We start from the raw sequence: 22,457 nt of genomic DNA on the forward strand, positions 1-22,457 counted from the left end.
CACCTAAGACAATAAAATACTTGGAGCACAACCTCAGATGTTATTCATCATTGTTACTACTATAACAGCTCACAACTTTTCATATGTTTACTAGGATTGTCTCACCATAAGATATGTGTTTAGCAATGCGTGTGGTGCCTTGCTAATCTCTAAAACATTTTTCTTTGCATACTTCTGTTTCAGTTCAAAACATTTTTTTACAAGAAAATGCAATGGAAACCACTCTGCAAGTATACGCAGTATTAAAATTTTATATTTCATCAAAATTACGCCATTTTCCTTTTATTGCAAACACGACACAAGTAAATGTGTCAGCCCATTAAATCGATGCATATGCTTCAACTGTAAAACAAGGAAATCTGGAAGTGATCTGTGAAATCATTTTTATAGATGTTTTCGTTCTTCAAATTCATTCTATTTATGTTCAGTGCTATGTTAAATCAAAGCAGTAGTTTGCACAAAGCAGATCACTTGGGATGACACTCAAAAGTGTTGACCTTTGCAATCCTATCAGATAACTACTATTATATTTCGTTACATTAACAATTACCATGAGGTCCCATCATATATTGTTCTAAATAAAATTGATTGCTCTGTGCATACTGCCTCAAGTAATCCACTTAGCTATTACTATCTCCAACTTGCTCCTTTTAACACTGTGGTGAGGTTTTATATAGAAGTAATGATCATGGGACCATTGAACTACTGCAACATCAAAAAACCCAGGGCTTCTTGTGAGCACAAAGCAATTTAAGACCATCCGTACTGTTTTCTGTCACTACATCACAAAAACCAATGAGGATTCATTACCCAGTCCTGAAACTGTAAGCCATCAAGATCTGAGGTATCTGGGTCAGTGCGATGACACTTGATAAAATCCTGAAAAAAGAAGAGCAAATATAGTTTCACTGTTAAATACAGGGGCTACACGTAAACCTAATTGGCATGAGAAATATATTTTGAACCTACTTAAAAAAAGTGTGACTGCAAATTATAGGACTAATTAGGTTGCGATAGCACAGTGTGTGCGGAGGCCATGGCTACGTCTTTCTGACATAGCCATGACTTCTGCTTTCCTGTATTGTTTTTCTATGGTAATTGGTGTTTTGGGTGAAAAGTCAGTGATCTGACACATTGTATGTCATTGATTCCCTCTCGCCTACAGCAAGCTGAAATGGTACATAGTGCAGAAAGGGAAGGGGACACTGATGGGGACAAGAGTGTACTGTGCCAAATTGGAGAAGGACACATGGCAGCAGGAGTGCATGGAGAAATGCCGAGTAAGGAGTGAGGGCAACTGGTGTTGGCAAGCGGCAGCAGCAGCAAATGGCACGGCTGTACCGTCCATCGCTGGCCTCAATTTGGGGCAAGGCAGCAGGTAATAAAGCCACAAGCTACTCCATGTAATTCAGTAAAACTGGATTTGGACCGCTGCAGCAGTGCTCATATCATTATTGAAATGAACCTAGGAAGAAAAATTCATGCAGAAACTCCTCTGGGAGTAGTCTAAGTATGTGTAAGCTTTGTGCCACTTGTTCATCTTCATGCAGCTCAGTGTCATTATGAATTTTACGAAACTTTATCCAACCAGTATAAATGAAAGCGCTGCGGTGACACGAACTGCTGTGGATGGTGGCACAAGGTGTATCGATGACGCAAGAAAATTACTGCAGGTGGAGGCACCAGGTGCACTGATGACGCTTCGATCATTATAAGCCATTATCACTCTTTAGCACCTTATCCATCCATGCCGAACCATTATGAACAGTGATCAACCCATACTCCGGCGGTGGCTGTATATGGCAGAGCCACACAAGCCTTATCTGGGAAGCGATCTGCGATGGGGGCAGAAAGTGCAGCAAGTGCCGATAGTGTAGTGAGCACTGTGTTCTTGCCACTTAGTTCAAGATGAAGTGAGAGTCAGCACGAAGGTGAATTTGCTCACTGCTGCGGTCCCTATCTTGAAAGCGATCGTCCTACAGGATGTACAGACAGATGATGGTTTTTCTCGTTGGGTTAGCATAAAAATGCTTATGCATTTAGAATGACAACCAAAGAGACTGCCACTCATAGCACACAGAGAAGCTTAAATTGACAATGACTGTTGAGCCAACGCTTATGTCCAGCTGTAAGCAGTGGCGTGGGCGATATCTATGACAAGGGGCGTTGCAAGGGGGGGTGTCCCACCGAGCATGTGCCCTCCCACCCTTGAAATTTCTGTGTACCAGAGATACCTGGCATAAAAAGATGCGGGACACTTAAGCTACGCTTTTAAGAGTGGAATGCGATAGCACTAAAAGATCCCCGATTGCTTCTCACGCCTCCCAGCCACTGGAGTGTACATAACCATAATGTTTACTGGGAAATACTGGCAAGGTATGGGTGGTTCCAAAGTCTTTAGTTGAAACAATGTCTGACGCTGAATTTTCTGTGACAAGGGGCCCTTAATGCTATCGCATTAAAATAACTTCCAACGAGACCCGCCTGACTTGACGCTCCTTCCCTGGTAAAGTGGATGCCCCCCCCCCCTCCCTCACCCCCCCAAAAAAGATATCCCAGGCTATGGCACTGTCAGTGATGCCTTTGGTGCATTTCACCAAACACTGCGGAGTTGCATGCAAAGAGATCAAGTGCCTCATGGTACACAATGTGGCAAGACTGCACCAAGGCTCTCACAGCTGCCACTTTCACTGCACATTCAGCAATGACCAATCAAGGTATTTTCTCTCTCTCTCTTTTTTTTACAAATTGTCAAGTGCCTTACATATTGCCAAAAACCCAGGGAACACTCACTTTGGTTCCACTAGATATTTTTTGTAGGAATGTTGATAGCTCAACAGCTTCTGCAACTAGGGCACGGCAAACAGCCTTGTAGTGTAAATCAGCCTGTGTTGGGTTTTGAAGGTGGGAAGCGCACATCTGAAACGAAACACAAAAAAATCAGTATGAGAAAGGAAAAAGAATATCTTCCATATCATCTAAGGCCAAAGGCTTCCTGTATGAACATACCTCCTTCTGTATACTAAATACCTGAAATATGACCGGGCTTTGAATAATGAATTCTGATTCTAAAAAGAAAATGTTATATATTGGTTGGCATTGTGAGATTACAATCCTCTACCTATCTATGTTTTGACTGTCATCAATGACAATGTTGTCAAAATGTGAGATATGAATATAAGCAGTTCATCATGTGGTGGTGGAAACTGAAGAGCTGTATGACTATGTAGAGTTTTTAAGTGACTGAGTAACTATAGTTCATGTACTCACTTTCTAATAACACTGAAATGGTAAACTACTTAAATGATTTCCTTACCAGACCTAAGGAGTCTTGAAAAATAAGACTGACTGGCGGCATTGTCAAATTTGGCCTCCAAGTGACCCCCAAGGCAGCTGCCTTTTTCATCTACTGGACAAAATGCCCCTGTTCCCATCGCTACACTGCCTTTACATGGTGTCTCAAACATTGACACCTGCTCTGGAGTCCATAATATTTGGTGCTTATATTGCAATAATATCAAATGCAATTTGATTTTACGTTGTAGTAGAGGCACTTTTATTCATTAGTGTTCCAAGAGCATTGTGAGAAATGCTTCGCATCACATGGAGTTTACACTCAAACAATAGCGTGCAGTTAATTTCAGCCCACTTTACGTGTCAGTAGTGCACAGGTTCTGGGTAGTTGACAGCACATGATAACAGCCAACACTGTGAACACCGAGCTTAAACATAGAAAGAGACGATGACAGTGCATGTCAATTTTAAATGGGTGCAGTCTAGTACCAGTTTGAATCTGATTACCCTTAAATGGCTCAATCTCAACAGACTACTTTTAACGATAGCAGTTTTGTTTTCAATTGGTAAACATTTTTCACTTAGGAAACAACCATGGTTGCAGTTCCCATGACCTGCACAATTCGATTTCTGCTTAAATGTTGATGACACCATAACATGGAAGCACGGTGTTCATAAGTGAACGAGCGCAAATAATTAACCAAATTAACCAAATTCAGCACTTACTGCAATAACAATCTAAGCCACTTGTATTGGTCCCTAGTAGAGTCACAAACTGCAACATGTTAGCGTCTCCTAGTCCAAAATGGGAATTTTGCCAGAAAACGGAAATTTCCTTAATTAGGTTCCAGTTAAACATTTGTGTCCAGGAATTTATACATGCTAAATGCCAACGAACGTAATCCAAGGCATACACATACGATGTACAAAGCCTCAAGCACAGCACAGCTTGCGGGACTCCAACAATGACAGCCATTCCTTTCTTTTCACAAGAATAGCGATGCTGCCGAAAGGGGCAATTTCTAAACTCCAGCGCAGCTCAACAACACGGAACACGCCGCAGTCATTCCGCCGGACTGCACAAGATAGGACACGCAGAGACAAACAACGTTTGGCTTTTCTTCTTGTACGCCCGCCTCCCGTCAAAAAGACGAGCACGACGACGCGTTCATGACGATCAGGACACAGAGCAATCTTTGTCGGTAGATGGTAAGAGTTCGCAACGGGGCTCACGCGAAACTGACCAAAACGTGCGCGCAGAGGCCTCGCGGTCACGACTCGATAAGAAGGTCCCTGTGTTTCTTAGTCCCGCTGTAAACGAAGCCTCGGCCGGAAGCGGGCGCTCGAGAGCGGTCTCCGAAGACGCGCGCGCGCGAAGCGGTCAAGGGCGAAGTCGTGAGAGCATGTGCATCGGTCGGCCCGCGTGCGCGCGTCACACGTGGAACCGAACAAAGGCGCCCCCCAGGAAACTGTCTCCGTCACGAGTGCTTCTGCGTGACCGTTAACCGCAAGTCCTGGGAAAAAACTTTCCGGCGAAGAAAGGCGCGCGGCGCAAGTGAGGAGCCAACGAACGCACCTCCAGCACCTTGGCGAGCGTCAGGCCCGCCCGGTGCGGGGATTTGCCCGCCCCACCGTCGCCGCCGCCCGGGTCGTCCTCGCCGGAGTCCTTCTCGATGCCTTCGTCGTGGCAGTCCTCCTCGCCCGAGTCGTCGTCCGAGCTCAGCTCGGCGTCGGAGCTCGCCTCGGGGTCGGCGGACGTCATGCGGTCCAGGAGCATCTCGAAGGGGCGGCTCAGAACGTGCTCTTCGTCCGGTCGGAGCCCATATTCGAGCGCGTGGAACAGTACCAGGCCAAGGCTGCACACGAGCTGCGCGGACAAACACACGTGCTCGTCAGTTAACAAGGCGCACGCAATACGCACAACGTGTGAAAGAATGCACACGCTCAGTTCCTTCACGACGAGATTAAGTACACTGAGTAAGAGTTCTGCATAATATCGTAAATAATTCAGCTGCCTCTACATGCGACCTGGCAGTCGAACAGTGCATCCTTAACATGGTTGTAAGAACACCGCAGTGCAGTTATCAAATTCAGAATGAGGGCATCGGATAACACGCAACTCCGCTTTTATCGACTTTCGTCCACACACATAAAAACGAGTGTAGGTACCGCGCCGTTGGCATGTCTATTATGAACATGTGTCAGCAACAGATGCAGTGACGTACCAACTATATTTCGAGTGAGGGGGAGCACGTCATCTATATATATTGGACAGTGATCTTCGCAGTAGGTGCCACCTGGAATCACTCTGCCGCCGCTACTCTGTCCGCATTGACGCCCCACGCTGACAACGGCAGCTGCACTACCCTGCCATATAATTTCCCCTTCGACTTCTGCAGCAGAGGTGTTTTTCGTACGCTTTACCACAAAGCCCGACACGGGGGGCTCCTTCCAAGGGGAGCGGAGGATGGGTTAGCGGCATATCTGCCTAACCTACCTCCCAACCGGCTCCTTCCGGGTGGGAGGGAGGTTAGGTAGATGCCGCTTTAGCGGGCACAGACCAATAAACGATGACACGTTCTTTTATTCAATATGTTAATGACATGTTGATTTGCTGAAAAATATTCATTGGAGGTTATACGGAAGTTCATATTCACGACTGGGCGGAGAATGCATACTCAGAGCGGGCCCAGGTGGCACGTCTACTGTAAAGTTCGTCAGTGAAAGTTATCTCTGTCATCGACAGATCTAGTTTTCAATCGTACGTTACGAACCATTACAGTCTAGTGTTGCCAACACTTTAGGAAGCGCGTCACTGAAGTGGGACAAAAAAGTCAAAACTCTCGCTATAACTGTGAAGTGGATTTTAAGAGCGTAAGTATTTTGAAATAGTGTGACTAGTGTTACCTAAATATTTTACCCAGACGTGTCATGTTGTTCTAATGTTCGTACAGCTGAACAAAAACAGTGAATTTACCAACAGTTGATCGAGGGCTTTATAATATAGCTTTGGTAATCAATGGCGTAGCGACAGGGGTGGGGCGTGGGCCCCGGGTGCAAAAGGCCAGTGGGGCGGGGAGGGGGGGGGGGAGGTGTCATATACGTCTGAAGACACCCGGAAATAGTTGATATCCTCGACTTCCTCCACTACACCCGAGGGGGGGGGGGGGGGGTACACAATACCTATGGGCCCCGGGTACCAGACGACCTAGCTACACCACTGTTGGTAATGTATTTACGCCTTGCGCTGCGCCTATAGGGGCGCCACTGAAAGCCGCGTGGCGGCGGCCGTTGGAACCGCAGGCAGGCCTCGGGCCAGAGACGCCTGCTTCCACTGCAGGCATGACTGTAGTGTGTGCGTGCGTGCGATTTGCCGCTTGTGCGCGTTCCAGATAGTTACTTCTGCGGTGTCAGTGCGCGCAAGGAAATTGCACTGTACAATAGTGGACATGTGTCCGAATTCACGGCTGTCTGGGACGACATTGTCTCCTTAGGCGCCAAGTGTTTGCCGCAGATGAGCATCAACCAGCTTGCCTACGAAGTGGTGCTCAATGTCAATATGTTGCTTTCATTATAATGCCTCGGCCGCTAATGGCTTCATTTGTTGGCCGTGAACTAGCGTTCTTTATGCGCACATTTGCTTTGTTTACATACCGCGTATTTTTATAGCAGGTTGAGGGAGCGCCGTCGCGTCTGCGAATGCATGGTTCGTACATGCACGGTTTACAAGCGACGGTAAAGCTTGCAAACCAGCACGATGAGCTTGATAAAAATGGCACATATAGGACTCCAGCAATAATTAAGGATTGTCTTTATGCTTACGCCTTACCACTGTCTGCACAGCATGGATATGACCTGCATCGTTAAAGCTCTGCATCGTTAAACAAGCAGAGCGTTTCGATGATTTCACGGGAGCACGCGAGTGAGATATTGGAAGACGCCATAGGCTAAAATATGCCTACCTGGTCAGTCAAAACCATATGGCTTTTATATTTTATGTTATTTTGCAAAAACGGTGTCCCCACCATTTTTGGTAGTATATCATTCTCACACCCAAATACAGAATTAAACCGCATGTTGTATCGCCTGTTGTAGTACCCCGAGTCTGAATAACCAATGCAGCGCTTCCTAATTACAGTTAGAAGAGTATGTTGACACAATATGAACAGTTTGAAAATAACTACAAAGCATGACATTAAATAATCCTTGTAAGCTACGCGCGACGTTGACATCATTTTCAAAGCAGAGACAACTACAGTGATCCAACATGAACATATATTGATCCAGTTCATGCAAAAGAAGAAAAAGAGAACAAGCACTCGCTAGCACCACTAACAAGAAAACAAAAAAAAAGAAACATGAAGGTTTCAAAATTGACCACAACGCATGACACAGCTGGGATAAAGTGAATCTGCATCATTTGCAGACATCAGGGGCGGTATTCTGTAAGAGTCCACCTAGTGGACTGTCCATTTCGGCCGCTGCTGAATGGCTAGGGTCACTCGTCTCCCTCTTCACTCGTACCGCTACATCCAATCAGCAGCGGCGGAAATGGACAGTCAACTAGGTGGACTCTTAAAGGATACCCCCCCAGCTGGGCTTCGAAGTTCACGCGTTTCCCATTACCACGAGGTGATATTCAGAGCCATTCAAAAGGAGGTTGAATGCCCTGTCAAAAGCATTTGATGCTCACAGACGCCAGGTTGTACAGTCACCATGCAGATAACTGAGGCGAGCGTACACCGAACGTTCTACGCCGCAGGTGGCATTTCAGTGCCATCGACAGGTAGAGCAACAGCCGATTCCGTGCAACGCATGGGAGATTGCGGGACGCTTTTTTGAAAGCATCATCACTTGCTTTTTAATACGGAGCCCTTTGTGCGAAGCGTCTAAACACAATGAGCGCTTCACAGCTTCGCTATGTTCGCCATTCGTCATGTTCAATGCCAGTGCCCACCGTACAGTGTGCAGAGAGAATCGCATTCCGTCGTGCTGAACCATGCAGCTGGAAGACCAGTCTCCATCGGAAGAAATAATTTTACATCGACGCGACTTGACATCGCATCAGAAGGCCGTGCAAGCGCTACTGCGCTTCTCGAGATCGACCGGCCTGTGTGAACGCCTGTGATTGGAACGCCGATTCTGTTACCCGTTTTCTTCCTTCTTTTTTTTTACTTCTCTCGCTCTTTGTCGTCTTCACAAATCCTACATCCCCCACTCCAGTGCAGGGTAGCAAACCGGAAACTCGCCTCTGGTTAATCTCCCTGCCCTCTCTCTCTCTCGATCTCTCTCTCCACAGCTTCGTTCCGCATTCTCTGGCTTTTTTCGCATCCCCCTTTTTTTTTCACAGGGGGGCATCCCGTCTCATCAGCAACGCTAATGTTTATTGTATCTTCCGGACTATAGACGAGGCGACCAATCGCAAACTTTAATTATCAGAAGTAAAACAGCGACAAGGTTTTTGACGCAATGCAGAAACCAGATTAGTAATACAAGCTTTGTTTTCGGTTTTGCGGGACCTGTCGTGGTTGCTTAGTTGCTATGGTGTTGGGCTGCTAAGCACGAGGTCGCGGGACCCAATACCTGCCACGGCGGCCGCATTTCGAAGGGCGCGAAATGCGAAAACACCCGTGTACTTAGATCTATGTGCACGTTGAAGAACTCCAGGTGGTCCAAACTTCCGAAATCCCCGGACACTACGGTGTGCCTCATAATCAGATCGCGGCTTTAGCACTTAAACCCCATAATTTAATATTTTGGGGGGTGGAAGTTTTGTGCTGGTTAACACTCCTTGGGTTACATCTTGTATACGTACATAAATACCCAAGACTGCATGGACGTGGGAACTGCCGTCGTCGCCGTAGCACAATTTGCAGTGCGACGCGCGCGTAATGCAGTGGTTGTGGATTCGGCTCTCACCGTCAGCAAGCTGAGTTTCCCTCCATTTCCCATTAGCTTCTCATTTTTGCACTTCAATTAGAAACTACAAATAAATTATTCTATGCTATTCGTTTCTTCATTATCTGTTGTTTTCATATGGTTTCATGAAATACGTCCGAGCGTTCTTACAAAACCTGGCCCCTCGGTTCCCCCCCCCCCTTTTTTTGTCCAATACTTGACAATCGGCTATATTGTGCGTAGAATGACCTACGAATTAATCTTTCTTGCAGCCTAGTCATGTAGGAGTTCTCTTACATCTCTTACGTTACAACCAGTGATGTTCTTTTCTTGTAAAAGGCTCTGTATTCTGTCTAGAGCACACGAATACCTCCTCATCATTTTATTTTCCTTTTACACAACTAATATTTTTTCAACAACTATTTATTATGCGTTTTTGAAAAGTTGGTTAGTTTAAAATGTCTGTCATTGTTGGAAAGCTTGTTTGCCACCAGCCTTAAAGGTGTCAAGCGGCTATTCGTGCAGTTCTTTTCATGACTGTTGTGATCTTGTGTTTAAAACGATCTTAATTGTGCGTGATAGTTGACTGTCTATTCAGTGCAAGCACGTTCCTACTTATACGGAAACAAATATTCCTGCCGTAAATATGTGCGCCTGCGTTTTGTGTATTCGATATTCGATACTTACTATTCGTAGTGGATTCGTATTTGAAAAAGTCGATATTCGATCGCCTACCCCTAATATTTACATACTGGATTATGACAGCTTAAAATTGTCATTACCTTCAGACTGGAAGGTTACAAATACAGCACGATTCAAAAGAACACACGCAACGTAGTTTTCCTAGCATAAAAATATATTTATCTGCATACTATGCCTACATTTTTTTTGTGCTTGTCGACATTCGTGGTATGCAGAACTAAATTCTGTGGAACGCGTTTGGCCGCATGTTGTTAACATGGCAATGGCAATTACGCGAGCTTTGTGCAAGGTTAGGTACCATATTTTCGCCCTTGATCTAGCTGAAAGCCGCCGTGAAGTACCGATTGGTCCGAAAGGCGTGAGAAACGGAAGCGATTTGTTCAGTCGCGCGTGAACGAGCTAAGCCGTTCCGATATTTACGCTCTTATACGCAGTCGAGATGTCTTATTCATCTGCTGTGTTCAAAATTTGAGCAGAAAATTTATTCCACTTGGTTTTGGTAAATTAGTTCTCTGACACGCACGCTTGCCAAGCGTCTACCAATCGAATGGATTTAGCGACACCGCTGAACCCGCAGCGTTTAAACGCTGCGGGTTCACATAGGCTTTGTAATATTCAGTTATATGTACATTCAATAGGTTTTGTAAATAACAAATAAACTTCGATTTTGTGGCCACAATGTCGAGGGTATGGTGACCACTGTGCTGTGAAGCACTATCGCAATCTGAAGGCTACCAATGTGAAGGCAACCGTTTGTTCATCATGGTCACGGAGACTGTGCATCGTACAGCGAGCTTCGGCCACTCGCAAGTGGCTTTTGAATATCAAAGCGCGTTCTTTAAAGCCACTTTCCAAACAATCTTTCTAACGCATAAGTCGTTAAAATACCGCCAACTGTTCATTCAAGTCACTAAAAAAGTAACTGATTGCTAAATAGCAAACTTTGCCGTAAGCAGACAAAAAAGTAAGAAAATCTAGCGTCAGAATCGCTAAAATGGCAAAACTGATAAAATACCGGTAAATTATAAAAGCAAACTTGATTTTGTGTTTTCAAAGATGGTTAGGTTAGACGGCTCCAACAAACACGGCATGATGCACGTGATGGTAGATCAAACTTGTTTTGTGCAGCCTAGCGATAGCTTTTCCAGCAATGCAGGCTTGCAAGGCGCGTCCCGCGGGCGTCTCGCACTGCAAAGCACGGAGTAGTAACGCGCCATCTGCTACAGCACGTGGAGGCGAGGCCCGAAAGCAGGGGATGCGTAATAAATAAATCGTACCTACGTGAGCCCAATTATGAAATAAAACTTGGCCTCCGCTGGTGTTTTGTGGTATTTGTGCAGTGTGCAGCCGACAGTGCCCACTTTCACAAGTGCGTGTGCGTAGGGAGGCGACAAATGGCCTACTTTTCCTTTTCAATTCTGACTGTGGGGGGAGGGGCATACCTCCCCTCGAACCCGTATATACACCTATGATAAGCGCGGTGTAACGCACGTACAGACAAATATAAGCACATCTCACTCGATGACCACGAGCACTCGCTGTCACAACGCTGACGTGATGAAGACCGCCGGCGGCGAGAAGCGAACGCTTCGTGCTGCCTCAGTTTGACCGCGAAAACACCTTCCACGACCAAATAAGAACACCTTTCAGACCAAATTATCAGCGCTTCAAGCCGCTTTCTACAGACCCGCGTGATCTTGGTTGGGACTCTAGGCGCATATATTCCAGGATTTCAAAAGTGTGTGTGTGGGGGGGGGAGGGGATGACCTACTTTGCCCAGCAAGTCCTGAGAGTGGGGGATGGAGCAAGTGCCCCCCCTTGCCGCTCCCCCCCCCCCCCCCCCGCTATATACGCCTATGAACAGGTGGGACAAGAACAATCCCAAACAGCAACACGCTCATTCTTGGGCTGTTCTTTCGGAACCGTAGACTACACCGGCGTACCTGCATACATACACAAACGCTAACAGACTAAACAACGCTGCAGACACTACTGCCATTTCCGGCCAACGCAGGTTGTCGTATAGATTTTCTCCTTTTTCAAGCTCCCAAGCCGCGCGGAGGAATGTTCGGAGAGACGGAATAAGGCCCGCGGCCGCGCACACGTCTCTCGCACATCTCGCGGGCCCCGTGGTCAAGGTGCAGCAAAGGTGGCTGGAGCGGGGTTGCACCTGCAGGCCCCTATACAAACACGACAAGTAATTTCCTCGACGTTCTCGCAGCGCCCGCTTTGAAGTGTCTCGGAAGGGAAAACATTAAGAAGGAGAAATGAAATGCCGCGCACATAAGCGACCAAGCACGCCGAGAATTGCGAAAGCCGATGGACGGACACGGAGGGGGAGTGCTTTGCTTCCTTTCGCTCCGCAGTGGGAGAAATCCTGTTTTGACAGGGGGCATGCTTGGGGGGCTGCGAGGCCAGGCGGCCACTTGACCTCTGCCGTGCGTGTTCCGATAGGATGCCACCGTTCTCGTGCGCGCCCCCTCCTCCGCACAAGGCGGCCTTATTTGGTCAGGGCGATGCCCCGCTGCACACAGTCGGCATGCGGGAGATCGAACGCCGCCCGCAAGCGCGGACCAGGCGCACATGCTATAGCCGGAAAGGCGTGGAATGCAGGAAAACGCCCGACGATCGTTTCTACAAGCACAAGACTTTCACGTCACAGACAGTTCAGGCGCTTTTATGGGTTCAACAACAGAGGCCCTCGATGGTGGCGTAAAGCGCCGTTTGGCCACGCAATCATGTATGCGTGCATCTAAGGCGAACTTAATACGACGCCAAATTATATGGTGCACGAGTCCCTCTGCAGTTCTAGGGCAAAGGGACCGAAAAAACGTGGCCCGCAGAGTTATTCGTCTGCAACCCGTGTTGACCTTCTTGCACACTAATTTACTTTGTCCTCAAGCAACATTCTGTCGCGCTGCCTGACATGTAAAAGTGCGGCACAATGCCTTCGTTATCTGCCATATATGCGACCAGATGTCTGACGAGAGTAACCGACTTCTGTTCTAGTAGTTATCAATCCCGTAGAGCCGCGTGTAAGAAGCGACCAATAGCTCTGGAAAAGAGGAAGTATGCAGAAGAGCATCGTTCACTTAATAATACTTGGGGTTTTACGTGCCAAAACCACTTTCTGATTATGAGGCACGCCGTAGTGGAGGACTCCGGGAATTTCGACCACCTGGGGTTCTTTAACGTGCACCTAAATCTAAGCACACGGGTGTTTTCGCATTTCGCCCCCATCGAAATGCGGCCGCCGTGGCCGGGATTCGATCCCGCGACCTCGTGCTCAGCAGCCCAACACCAGCATCGTTCACTTCAAAGTTTGTTCAAACCATTCTGCATTCTGATACCCCAAGGCAAGCCACCCTGCGCCATAAATGTATCCATCTAAATGCGGCTCACCAGGACGACTACTACAACTACTACTGATAATAATAATACGATATACCAACCAGTGGCTTGGCCAGGGGGTGGTTCACTAACCACCCCCTGACCTCTAATGGGGGTTCTCTAACGTGCACCCTGTAATGCACGGCACACGAACATTTTTTGCATTCGGCCCCCATCAGAATGCAGCCGCCGCGATCGAACGCGGGACCTCGAGCTCAGCTGCGCGACGCCTTATGCGGCTGGGCTATCGCAGCAGATATGCGGTACGTAAAGAGAGCTCCATGCACTGCCCCTGCTCCATGCACTGCCTGACCAAGTGCGATAGCGCGTGAGCAGCAGAAGTAATAGGAAACTATACGCCATGTGACCCGCGTCCGAAAACGAAGAAAAGGAGGTTACATAGGAACGGAAGAAGTCATTAAAATGAAATACGTAAATGCAGCATTCAACCAGATACCGTAAATATTGCGTAAAATATGTAAATATTATGTAAATCATTACATCATTATTACGTATTATGTAAATATTACACGCTGTCAGGATTGGGGGCTCAATCCCTTCGTCCGTGGTCCTTTTCCAAGATTGGAGTACGGCATGAATTCGAAGGTAGCTGGCCCATGCCGTCGTCCAACTTATTTACGCTGAGATCGTTGATGAAGTGAAGAACTGCTTCTCATCGAGAACGAGGAAAAGGGTTTATTTACAGAAATTAAATCAGTCTAACATGACTGCATGAGAAAAAGAGTAACAGTCCAACATGACTGCATGAGAGAAGCGACTCAGTCTAACATGACTGCTCAAGAGAAGTGTGTCCTCAGCATTCGCACAACCACAGTTTTTATACACTCGATCCGCCGGTCCTACGACGCGGCGACTGTTCGTTTACACATCACCAACTCGCAGCTGCTCTGAAGATCAGTTTACGTACACAAAGGCAACCGCGCTCTGTACACAGAGGCAACCGCGCGGGGTGCCGTTCCGGGAAACTATCGGAGCTGATCGAGGGTCGCTCGTTGTTCTGCGCCACTCCGAAGCGTGAGACGCAGCAAAATACGCCGTCCCCACGGCAGCTTGTCCAGGCGTGCCAAATCAGCTCCGCGTTGGGGAACTCTAGAATCATTGTCCACACACCGAACTAGTTCCGTCACAATGTCGAAGGGGCTGAAGGAAGGCGGCGGATTCCAACGCAAAGGCCGCTTCTTTGAACGCCTCCCAGCTGCAGCGACGGAGAGGGAGAGGTGCGCGTCTTGCACCCCTTGTCGTAATCGGGTGGCAAGGTGGCAATCTTACTTCGAAGCTCGCCATTCTTGACAGCGCCTCCATGGGCCGGAAAGTCTCGACTGTCTAGCGCTGACAACCGCTAGGCAGGAATAGAACGGCTGCTGGTCAGGGGGGGATTGATGTCTTGGCTCGCAGCGACCACTTGTGCATTGATGTCACCGCCCCAAAACATCCAACAAGGACAGGCAACTGCAAAATGAACCCCACAACACGGCTCTGCGCCGAGATGACGTGCATTGGCTCCCACTTTAGACTCGCTAGGCTTCAAAAAAAAAACAACAACAACATAAGTGCAGAAACAAAAAAAAATGCTACATTTCACTATGCCAATTTCTGAAGCAAATTCCTGCTGACAAATTCAGCAATTAATGGAGGGAATTCTGCCAAATGAGAGGGGATTTTCTTCGCCTAAAGAAAAGCTAACACTGGTAACCCTAAAATTTAGGCGGGACCCTCAAACGCAGAATTCAAATTAGCCTGCTCAAACCATCCGCATTGCTATGCAACTTTCCCTTCTTATATCTAACGGAGAAGTTGTACTCTTGGAGAGTGAGGCTCCATCGGAGCAAGCGGCCGTTTTTGTGTGACATTTGATTGAGCCACGTCAGAGGACAGTGGTCGGTCTCGAAGATGAACTTCGCTCCGTACAAGTAACACGACAACTTCTGGGCGGCCCAAACCAAACAAGCGCATTCCTTCTCTGAAGCGCTGTAGGCTTCCTCTCTTACATTTAGTTTACGGCTGGCGTAGAGGATAGGATGCTCCTCGTTATCGTCGCCGACCTGACTAAGTACCACGCCCATACCTCTGTCGCTTGCGTCGCATTGAACTATGAATTCCTTTGTGTAGTCTGGCGCGCGAAGCACAGGGCGAGAAACCAATAGCGTTTTCAAACTTTGGAAAGCGTTCTCCTTGTCCTTATCCCAGTGTACGTTACTCGGTGCTCCCTTTCGGAGGGCGTCTGTTAATGGACTTGCCAATTGCGAGTAATTCGGAAGGTACCGTTGATAGTACCCCACAAGTCCCAAAAATGAACGAAGGTCTGTTTTCGGGCGCGGCTGAGAAAATTCTCCAATCGTAGCTATATTCAGCTCAGCCGGCCGTCTCATGTCCTGACCGACAACATGGCCCAGATAAGTAACCTGTGAACAACCGAACCTACACTTTTCCGCTTTCATCGTTAAGCCGGCTTCAAACGTACGAAGCCTCGCATTCTTGTCGTAATAGACTTTGGCATTCTTTTGAGCTATTGCCATGTTCTTTCCGACTAGTTCTTGGTTTGCGCTTAGCCGTTCCAGTAAATTTAGCACGTATTCAACCACGGTTGGACTCTCCCCTCTTTCCTCCCACATCTCTCTTAACATTCTCAGTGGAGAACGGAGTGTCCTCTCATACACTAGTTCTGTTGGTGAGAACCCTGTCGCCTCATGTGGAACCGTTCGCAAAGCAAACAACGTTGCCGGCAGACAGTTCTCCCAGTCCTCCTTGTGCTCGTAACAGAGCGCACGCAAAACTCGCTTAAGCACCGAATGCCACCTCTCTACACTGTTTGACTGAGGGTGATAGACAGAACTGTGTATTAACTTTACCCCGCACTTTTGCATGAATGTGGAAGTCAGTGCGCTCGTGAATACTGACCCTTGATCTGCCTGAATTTCGGCTGGAAACCCAACTCGTGCAAACACTGTCAAAAGCGCGTCTACTACTTCGGTGGAGCTGAGCTCTTTCAAAGGGATTGCTTCTGGAAACTTGGTGGCCGGACACAGCATGGTAAACAAGTACCTGTAGCCTGATTTTGTTTTTGGAAGAGGCCCTACCGTGTCTATTACAAGTCGTCTGAAAGGCTCTGTTATTAAGGGCACTACCTTCAGTGGAGCTTTCCAAGTCTCTCCTGGTTTACCAGAACGCTGGCAGGCGTCGCATGATCTTACAAAGTTTTCTACGTCTTTGAAACAGCCAGGCCAGTAGTATTCCATAAGCAATCTTTCCTTTGATTTGTTTATGCCTAGGTGGCCGGACCACCCATTTCCATGACAAAGACTCAAAAGGTCCTCCCTATACTTAGTAGGTATGACTAACTGATCTAAAATCTTACCCTTTCGATCTCTGTAATGCCGATACAACAATCCTCCTTTCTCATGTATCGTTACGTTGCGCCTAGCAATGCCTTCTTTAGCTGTGTCACGTAATTTAGCTAAGCTCTCATCATTCTTTTTCTCAGCTGCCAGTGACTCTCTATCCACGCGTAAGAGTTGATCGAAGTTCTTTGAGGCCGGTGATAATAACGACCCTGTCTCGCTTGTGAGCGCGTCTGCTTGCTCTTCCTGCAGGCTAGAACTCTGACACTCTAGTGCTACGCTCTCATTGAGCTGGTCAGCTGGCAGGCTCTCCTCAACTGTTCTTTTGTCCCTCGGGCCTAGCTCGGATTCGGGTATTGAAGTTATGCCCTTTTCTGCTTCCGCTGGAGGAGCTTGAGCATTTTCAGCCGAAAGCGCCGCGATCTTACGAGCTTGGCCTCGGGTCAATGCCTGTACTATGCCCTCTCCCAGTTTGAGCCCTCTGTCACGCAGTAACTGATTCGAACGATTCGAAAAGATGTAGGGATACTGCAATGACAAAAATTTGGAAACTGCAGCCTCAGTCTCTAGTTCCCCGAATGGTCCACTGATTTTGACTTTGGCCATGGGCAGACACACGCTGTGTTCTTCTACAACCTGTTTTATCCACGCTACTTCTCCGGTGAAGTCATCTACCATCACGTAAGACGGATGGACAATGTCCAGCGTGGCGGCACTGTCTCTTAGCACTCGGCATGGTTTTCCATTAACTTGCAGGTCGTGGAGATATGGACTTAAAAGTTCCATATTCTCATCCTTTTCCTCCACGTAGGAAAAAACTACGCTAGACTTCTCGCAGTTTACAGCTATATGTCCCAGTTTGTGGCATTTGTAACAGCGAATTGGTCTAAAAGATTTGAATTTTCTTTTCTGTTCTTTTTGTGCGGTTTCTCCGTTAAGTTTCTCCTCGCTCTTTTCTGCGGGCTTTTCCGCCATGTCTACAGGCTCGGATCGTCTAGTTTGCGCACCCTTTTTGAACGGAAATGGTTTCCGCGGTCCATTTCGACCGTCCCAGTTTCCCTCCTCGGCGTTCAATTTTCTACGGGTTGCGTACTCTTCGGCTAATTCAGCCGCCCTTTCCACAGTGTTTACATTACCTCTGTCTTGCACCCACAGTTTCACAGCTTGAGGGATGGTTTTGTAAAACTGCTCTAGACACATGCATTCAATGATCATGTCTCTGCTGTCGTACGCTTCCGCGCTTTTAAGCCACTCAACTAGGTTGGCCTTTAAGCTATATGCAAACTCCGGATAGCCCTCGCTATCTTTCTTGCCTGTGTTCCTAAACCTTTGCCGAAAAGCTTCGGCTGAAGGGCGGTATTTCTTCAGGAGACTAGCCTTAACTTTTGCATAATCATATGCATCCTGCACACTCAGTCTGGCGATTACTTCCGCCGCCTCACACGGCAACATAGACAGCAACCGCTGTGGCCATGTACTCGGGCCGAAGTTCATCTTCTCGCAAGTCCTTTCAAAATTGCACAGGAACAAGCCTATGTCGGTCCCGACCTCAAATGGCTTTAATAGCCTGTCCATGCGGTACGATTCTGCCTCACTTGATCGACCCAGAGCGCCTTCACTTCCTTGAGACAACTCCAAACGTCTGTTTTCAAGTTCAAGTTGCATTTTTCTTAACTCGCGATCTTTATCGCGTTCCTCTCTCTCTTGTTTTTCTCTGTCCCGTTCTTCTCTTTCTCTTTCCCGTTTCTCTCTCTTTTTGAGAAGTTCCAATCCCATTTCAATATCTTGCTCACTGGCCTGATTGGAAATTAGCTCCAATAATTCCGATTTGAGCATTTCCTTGCGTACATCTAGGCCCAGTTCCTCACCAACAATCAACAACTCGTCTCTCAGCAGTGTCTTTAACTCCATGACTGCTGCTTTACTGCCTTGATTCTGCTCTCTAAATCTAGCTAGGAAAACACAACCTAGCTAACACACAACAATCTAGCTTCCCTACTGTTCTAAACAGAACAACCACAAAATGAAGCCTAGAGAGTCAAAGCAAAAACCAAGCACTCACCGCAGATACAGCACCATGTCGCAAAGTCCATCTCACCGCTGTCAGCCAGTTGTCAGGATTGGGGGCTCAATCCCTTCGTCCGTGGTCCTTTGCCAAGATTGGAGTACGGCATGAATTCGAAGGTAGCTGGCCCATGCCGTCGTCCAACTTATTTACGCTGAGATCGTTGATGAAGTGAAGAACTGCTTCTCATCGAGAACGAGGAAAAGGGTTTATTTACAGAAATTAAATCAGTCTAACATGACTGCATGAGAAAAAGAGTAACAGTCCAACATGACTGCATGAGAGAAGCGACTCAGTCTAACATGACTGCTCAAGAGAAGTGTGTCCTCAGCATTCGCACAACCACAGTTTTTATACACTCGATCCGCCGTTCCTACGACGCGGCGACTGTTCGTTTACACATCACCAACTCGCAGCTGCTCTGAAGATCAGTTTACGTACACAAAGGCAACCGCGCTCTGTACACAGAGGCAACCGCGCGGGGTGCCGTTCCGGGAAACTATCGGAGCTGATCGAGGGTCGCTCGTTGTTCTGCGCCACTCCGAAGCGTGAGACGCAGCAAAATACGCCGTCCCCACGGCAGCTTGTCCAGGCGTGCCAAATCAGCTCCGCGTTGGGGAACTCTAGAATCATTGTCCACACACCGAACTAGTTCCGTCACAATGTCGAAGGGGCTGAAGGAAGGCGGCGGATTCCAACGCAAAGGCCGCTTCTTTGAACGCCTCCCAGCTGCAGCGACGGAGAGGGAGAGGTGCGCGTCTTGCACCCCTTGTCGTAATCGGGTGGCAAGGTGGCAATCTTACTTCGAAGCTCGCCATTCTTGACAACGCGAAAAAAAAATTTTGGCAACGAAGCTAAGCGCCGTGTCGCGCGGTGTGCCATTCAAGGAGCAACTCGCACGGCTTGGCCGCGATACGCAGGGCTGCCGCACGCAAGGCTCCTCGCTTACCTCTATCAAACCTTCCACATGCGAGGCGGTATGGGCCCTATACGTTCAGAGCCGCGCTGCAGAGGCTGAAAGGTTTTTTTTTTTTTTTGAGCTGCGCGGCACACCGCTTCGCCCCTACCGATCCCATCCGATGGAAACCCGCCATCGGTGGAAACGCGTATGGAAGGGCTCCATAACCAAAAATGCCAGCGACAGGATGGCACAATGACAACCGCAGGACTTCTGAGGAGGCACGACACGGGAACCCCTGCGCGAGGCCTCGATGTCCTCGAGGAACGGCCAACGTGAAACACGACGCGACATAAGCGGCGCCCGGATAGAAACACGTATAGGCGGCCAAAAAAAAAAAAGAAAAAGAAACACGGGACACGCGCCGAGCGTGCCCCGGCCATTTCCGTCTTTCAGTGTATCTTCATCATCGCACGCAGTCTCTGGCAAGTGATCCACAGCATACGATGGCGCACTTGGCTTCGAGAATGCCGCGGCCAGTGGCGCCCAGTATAGCGAGAGCAAGTGCGGAAACGCAACTGGCGACCCTGTACTGCCCTCGACGTGCCAGATGAAACAGAGTATCAATCGACGCATACCGATGCCGTCAATTTGCAAACGGAACACGCCGCAGCGGACGGCAGGCGCCAAAACTGCGGTTTCCACAAAAGCAGCGACAGCGGCCATTGTTTATTCGTCGCCTGGCGTCCTTGACTGCAATCGGTGCTCTGCCATCGCCGCCGGTATTCGAGCCGGTTCGTGGAAACGCCTCGCAGAAAGCCGCAGCCGGCGAACGCGCCGAGATGGCAAGGCGCGATTAGGCGCGTGCACGATTGCGCGGGAGCGAGAGAAAAAAAAAGGAAGATAATGAATGAAATTAAGTAACGGCAAAGGTATACTGCGGGTGCCGTACTGCAGGTGCGTCGCTCGAGGCGCGCGAGCGGTTGAAAAGAAAACGCGCGCGAGAACGAGGAAGCATGCGAAATACTAAGAACAATTAGGGGACTGCTGGCAATTGACTCCTCCTGCAGGAGCAAATGGGTGTCCCACATTTAACACCATTCCCAGGAGAACTGGCACGCGCAATGGAGTATACACGTTCACTCCGATAGGCACAAGCAAAAAAATAAACGCACTCAAGTCGGGGAGAACGAGAGACTCTCCAAAATTGAATGTGAGGGATCAATTACTCCTGCATGGAGGAGTATACGCAGCATTCCATTTGTTCTTGGAGCCCCCCTATCAGTGCCCGCAGCGCGACCCGCGGCTCACGTTGGCGCTCATGCACTGTGTAGGCAATCCAGTGAACGCGGCCCACGCGTTGTCGATCGAGTCGCGATGAAAAAGAAGAAAACGCACTTAAGCATGAAACAGAAAATAAAGGCAACACAAACAATTTGATCCGTCGCTTTCAACTGTTTCATATTGTGTAAAAAATAGCGCAGCCTTGCCTAACACATGACGCGTACCATCTTATTTGAGAAGACGCTTACAGAATTTTACGAGCACCTTCCGGAATCGGGCACGGTTAACGCAACGATGTTCGCTATTTGCTGGCCCAGCCGCCACCGGCAATATCACCCCGGTAGAATCCTCTCACACGGCGGAACTGATACGAATACAAAACATTCATGGTCATCGTGTATACGCTTACGGAGGACGGCAGTTTTAGGTCTGCGTCGTGGAACGATTCCGTCCGATCAGGGGGTGAGTGTTGGGAATTTTTCGCGCAGAACCTGCAGATGCTATGCGAGGCTTGAAGTGCCCCCGCGAGCTTCCATAATGCAGGTCCTCGGCGCCGCTAATGTTGCAAGCGAACCATATAGAAACGTGGGTAGGTTTCTCCATGCGCAAACGCTTTACAAGGCCTACTTGATCGATATGGCCGAACGCGGTTGCGCCGCCGCTTGCTTCTTTAGCTGGACACCGTTATACGCAACCGCAGTCCATTAAAACACCAGCGATACGGACTCAGGCACTAGAGCGTGACGCCAACACTGGATCGCCGAAAGTGCTTGATTTGCGAGCATCAGAAGGACCGTAGTCCTTCTGATGCTCTTTATAGGTATAACTATAGGTCTTTATATGTGAGCATGAATATAGCGAGCTGTAACAATTTCCAAACTCTGGCAGTGAAAGCGAATCTTCCACAATTTGCTGTTGGCATAAGAGTTGGCAGAAACCACACAGAGTAAAACGCATGCAAGTCACAGCACGCATGGACGATGCTATCGCCAAACGCCGTGCGTCTGCGCCGTTACTTCCCCCCGGCGACGCAAGCGTGGAGGAAAGTCGTCTCGACTTAGAGCCTCGGAGCGCCAGGAAAAGCCACGGTGGCACCACCGCACAACATGGCCTGGTGCATGGCACCACCGGCCAAGCGCGCAGCTGCTCGGCACATGCAGCGTTTCAAAAGGCACGACCAGCAGCCACCACTGGTGCTTTCTTTTTTTTTTTTCCATTCCCAGTGTGGCGAGGCAGGCCGCCTTTCCTGCTAATGGTGAGGTTCTGCTCCAAGGAAGATTAGCATCGTGGCAAGAAGGCGGCTTACGTAGCAATTCGCGGCACGTAGCTGCCTAACTCGACGGCATCTTTAATCCGACACTTGTGCCTGTGTTGTGGTTAATGAACATTGTTGACTAGGGCACATCGTACACTGCTCTCCAGTTTCCGTTTTTATAATTATAGTCTGGAGTGTATGTGATATCTGGAGTGTTTGCGATGCCTCCGCTTTCGAAGCGAGCGAAAGCGTTTGAGGCGGGTGCTTCGCGAGTGTTTTCGTCATGTTGGTCAAGCTAGTAGCAACAATGCA

The 22,457-nt window shown here is 48.4% G+C and overlaps 1 protein-coding gene across 8 annotated transcripts in view; it reads right to left on the minus strand.

Moving 5' to 3' along the window:
* The window catches only part of spir (spire type actin nucleation factor), a 233,425-nt gene that overhangs the window by 100,135 nt on the left and 110,833 nt on the right, over nt 1-22,457 (minus strand). For all 8 annotated transcript variants that reach the window (XM_065425218.1, XM_065425217.2, XM_065425219.1 and 5 more), the window contains 3 exons: nt 4,871-5,161; nt 2,794-2,919; nt 811-879 (listed from right to left, as the gene is read on the minus strand). In XM_065425218.1, coding sequence (XP_065281290.1) covers nt 811-879; nt 2,794-2,919; nt 4,871-5,161 — 486 coding nt within the window. The remainder of the gene's footprint in view (nt 1-810; nt 880-2,793; nt 2,920-4,870; nt 5,162-22,457) is intronic.

This window comes from Dermacentor albipictus, chromosome 1, assembly GCF_038994185.2.
Source record: "Dermacentor albipictus isolate Rhodes 1998 colony chromosome 1, USDA_Dalb.pri_finalv2, whole genome shotgun sequence".
Classification (NCBI taxonomy): Eukaryota; Metazoa; Arthropoda; class Arachnida; order Ixodida; family Ixodidae; genus Dermacentor; species Dermacentor albipictus.